The sequence below is a fragment of the Octopus bimaculoides genome, chromosome 7 (assembly GCF_001194135.2).
Source record: "Octopus bimaculoides isolate UCB-OBI-ISO-001 chromosome 7, ASM119413v2, whole genome shotgun sequence".
NCBI lineage: Eukaryota > Metazoa > Mollusca > Cephalopoda > Octopoda > Octopodidae > Octopus > Octopus bimaculoides.
The window spans coordinates 38,744,550-38,749,409 of NC_068987.1; the positions used below are offsets into that span (position 1 = coordinate 38,744,550).

A 4,860-nucleotide genomic window follows, 5' to 3' on the forward strand; every position below is an offset into this window, starting at 1 on the left:
TGGTATATCAGAATAAATGTAAATAACATTTGTCTACATAGACTACGATTTTAAACAAAAACACGTGTGTTAATAATTTATCTGCTGAAGATAGAATTAAGAAAATTCCCTTGTTTGTTATTTTAAGAGTTTAAATGATTTTTTAAATTAATTGCTGAATAACCATAACAATTAGTAAAAGAGAAACTCATTGTATAACGTATATGAGATTTTACTTCTTTTATTTAGTATACAGAATGTTTCTATGAGGTATTTTTTCTCTATCATAATGTTGATATTTCTAAGTGCCACTACAGTCCTTAGTGCTGTGGATGTCGAATACCAAAACATATCCTATGGTTTCGTCCAACTGGCTTTAATGATCTTACTGGAATTATCATTCTTCATTGTTGTTTTATATTTGAAACATCCGTAGATGAAAAATGTCCGCTCACTATTTGAATTATCTCAACTGATCGAAAATGTTTGGCTCAGTATATTGTGTATGTGAGACACTATCGACTTTATATAAGCAATGATTCGCAGCATGGTAAGAAAAAAGAAATATATGACCTCATAATGTTTTTAATATTCAATATACTATTCATATAAAATAATTATTCTATCTACGAAGCCTAATATTTAATACCTGTAACAAAATTACAAGGTTTAACGTCGAATACAAAACTCATTCCTAACCTCCTGTACCACCTGCAAGGATGTTAGAGATACTTCTTGCTTGTTGGATATCTTCTTGGAGTTCAGGCAATCCAACAGCAACACACTTGCTAAGAACTTTATCAAGTTTGCGTTTATCTTTTTCTATCATAGCATCTCGCAATTTTTCACGTATATTTTCCGCTGTCATTGTGCCTAGCAACCATATATGAAAATTGTCATAGCAATTAAGGATGAAGATACGATAGCATATGCGCATAATATATATGTAATTTGTCAAGAAGTAAACGGACATATTATGCACAGTTTAATTCATTTATCATTAAAATAAGTATGCTTGTAACATCGATTATTTCTATAAATAATCTTTCCTCCAGAAAATGGAGGAAATATTAATTATAGAAATAATAAATTATAATGCTCACGAAATAATGTTCACGAAAAACATAACCAGCCTTGTCGTGTTAGTTCACACTGATTGTGTATCTGTACTAACACACACGCACACGCACAGACACATACATACACACACACAATAAATCAATAAATAGACCTTTCAGTTGAAAATACGCATGACTGAACCAAAGGGCGCCCATCAGGTAGAGTAGCTTATTTTATATACTCTTAAGTTAAAAGTAATAGTGTTTAATGTATACTTTACGGTGAACGTTTGAATTTGCATTCATATTTGTGAAACAAATTTTTTCTCACATTTAATCTTAAAGAAAAGCATCGAACGACGGTTCTTTATAGGAGCTAAGCATTCTACGGAGTAATTTAAAAGATGTCCCCTTGAACAAGCCACAATATGTCACATCACTCCAGTAGATTGGAGTACCACTCCAGAAGTCATGTAGTCCCTTCGCTCTTCAACTGTCACATCCTAGATATACCCCTGGACCAAGGATAGACGAACCCAAAGAGTGTCAATGTTTGCTTATAACTATAGAGGTACAGAAAACAATTAGCGAAATTGGGGTATATGCTATCAAAATATTCTCCATTCCGCAGTACTCACACACACACACACACACACACACACACACACGCGCGCGCGATAATTCATCCATTAAATATGCCGATGACTTATATGCATAAAAAACAAACAAATAAAAGAGAGGAAGAACGGAAAAATGAAAGAAGGAAATCAGTAGAGGAACATGCCTGAAGTTATGAAATTCATCAACTGGTGAGCATACGACCCTTCAACTGGAGAGGCATCGAGACAGGGGAATAGAAAATCTCAAATGTCTCCATGAAGCTACGACTATAGAAGTATTCAATTGTTTCAAATGTCTGATAACCCAACCGCCACCGTCAAGGATTCCCTGTCTGTAGCTCAAAGAAGTTCTAGCGAGTAATCAATGAAGACCAGGATTGTTTATACAGAAATTAAACAGGTGACGCAGCCAAATGTTAATGGGAGAAACGAGACTACTCTCACTACATTACACCTTCTTCCCTGAGAAAAAAGCTGTATTTTATTGCTGTAGATAAGTGGGAGACCCCAGGTGCCACAAGAGGATTATTTAACCCCGAGTTGGAGGTCGGCTAAGCGTGTGCCGCAAATATTTCCCCACTAGAAAGTGATACTGGTAAAATGCAGCCTAGTACAACCTGTTGTCTGAGTAACTCTGCCAAACATGTTGGGTAAGGAGGAGGATTTTCGATATTCTGTAAATAAAAATCAAGATTGTCAAAGAGCAGATGAACTCAGACGCCAATAGCCAACCAACAATGTGTACATCGCACATTAAATATATATGTATGTTTACAAGTAAGTTTGATGTTTCCGCAGCTCTTTCATATATATATATATATATATATATATATAAAATTTTCATAATGAGATAAAAATCCAAGGCTGTGAAAGATTTTAGAACATTTATAAATAGGTCTTACAGCTCTCTATCTCATATCTTATCTAAATTAACTATTGCTTAACCATTTTCTCACACCGTCTCCGATGAAGGGATATATGAAATATCCCAGAAACAGCTGTAAGACCTTCTATTTATAAATGTCCTAAAATCTTTCACAGCCTTGGCTTTTTATCTCATTATGAAAATTTTTTATATATACACATGCTGTTATATGACCTACGTCGGATTTCTTATTCGGATAATCACCGAACCTGGAGCTTAACTATGGTCTATCCATAGCACTTATTCAGCATTACCTGGCACCTTTAGGTCTTATTGACACCATTACCTCTCATAACCTATATATATATATATATATATATATATATATATATAGGTGCTCCGGCATGGCCGCAGTCAAATGACTGAAACAAGTTAAAGAATATATACACATATACACACATACACACACACATATATATATATACATACATATATACATACATATATGTATATATATGCATACATATATATACATATATACATACATATGTGTGTATATGTATATGTACATATGTATATATGTACATATATATATATATATATATGCGCATACGTATATATAAATATATGTCTATATGTGAGAATAATTTGACTTTTTTAAGAAATACTCTCTCATCGTCTTTTTATGAAATATGTAAATCAATATGTAAAGAGACTTCTTAATCACCTTATATATAATGAATTTCTTTACAACAAATTCAAGCTCGTATTTCGATAACTTTATATCTCAAGAAAAGAGTTGATGAAGAATTGTATTTATATCATTAGCGAATGTACGATAAAGTTAAATTTTTAAAAGTAATGTATTAACGACCGGTAAGAACATGTAATGTGTGTGCCTTTTTGTGCACGCGTGTGTTTGTGTAAGTGTGTGAACTTATAGACACATATACAATATGATGCTATAATATATCCAAATAATTATACACACATTCAGGACTGACTAAAATAAAAGCTTATTCAACAAGAATAATTTAGTTGAACTTTTATACAATAAAAAGAATGTTGGACCAAACCTCCACGACCTCCACCTAAATTCTCCAGCGTGCTTCTAGCTTTCAGGAGATCAAGCCCCAACTCAGGATATCCTGCATTTTCACACTCGACGATAATTCTGTCTAATGCGGATTTGTCACGCTGCTTAGTTGCTTTCTTAAGCTGGTTGCGTAATGTCTCAGGTGATCTGGATCCTAGACAACCAAGAATGTGAGTCAGAAAGCCTGTAAAAATGTTTTAGCAAAGACAAATTCTTGTCTAAAGTAGTATAGCTAAGAGCCCTTTTGACAGCTATCAGTTTTCCTAAATAAATTTGGCATATATATATATATATATATATATATATATATATATATATATATATATATATATATATATATATACATAATCATGTTCACAAACCCATATACATGTATATAAATAAAAATGGCTTAATAGATTAATAATGCAGGCAAAATATTTCATAAGTTCACTGTAGATAAAGATATACCAGGATAACAAATATGTCCTATGATAACCGTGGGAATTCAAGCAATCCGAACTCAATAAGCTGCCATGAGTCAAATTTGTAACTCCGCGATATGGTTACCAAGGCATATACAAAATACACACAGACGATGAATTTTCTACATTTATTAAAGGCTTACATATGTTTCCGACAAATATTGGAGGGATCTAGTTCCATAGTTCAATCGTATAAACCAATCGATGCATAGTCGATCGACTGAAAAAATAGAAGACAGTCCAACACCGTTATCTCCCTCAGAGCCATAATAAACTGACTGTCAAAAGAAAGGAATTTGACTAAAATGGCATTACTTGAAAACTAGATTACCTATTTAAAGCAAGCGTCTAACGATTACTACTCAGGTAACAGGAAGGAGAGGAGTAATAGCAGTATCACAGAATTGTGAGTCTGACTATGATAAGGATTGAAATCTGCTACCTTCTTATATTGTTCAGAGTTGTTGCAAGCAACAAAGGACATTGTGTTAAAAATTACAACTAGATTTTTAAATGCTAGTAGAGGTGAATGAGTTATATGCTATGACAAAAAAATATGATCAGACTGAAGACTAAAACAGAAAGAATAATTCACTACTCACTTTCCATAAAGACAATTAGCTGCCAGTAAATAATACAAATAGGAATACAAATAAACGAAATTCATAATAACGTCTTGAAATAATGTAACTATAGAACTAGAGCCTTCCAATACTTATCGGAAATTTATGTATAAAATCCATTCTCTCTCTCTCTCTCTCTCTCTCTCTCTCTCTCT

At 32.9% G+C, this 4,860-nt stretch overlaps 1 protein-coding gene across 1 annotated transcript in view; it reads right to left on the reverse strand.

Moving 5' to 3' along the window:
- The window catches only part of LOC106876157 (uncharacterized), a 183,111-nt gene that overhangs the window by 65,662 nt on the left and 112,589 nt on the right, over window positions 1-4,860 (reverse strand). Inside the window, exon 71 of the mRNA XM_052969507.1 lies at window positions 3,599-3,772. Coding sequence (XP_052825467.1) covers window positions 3,599-3,772 — 174 coding nt within the window. The remainder of the gene's footprint in view (window positions 1-3,598; window positions 3,773-4,860) is intronic.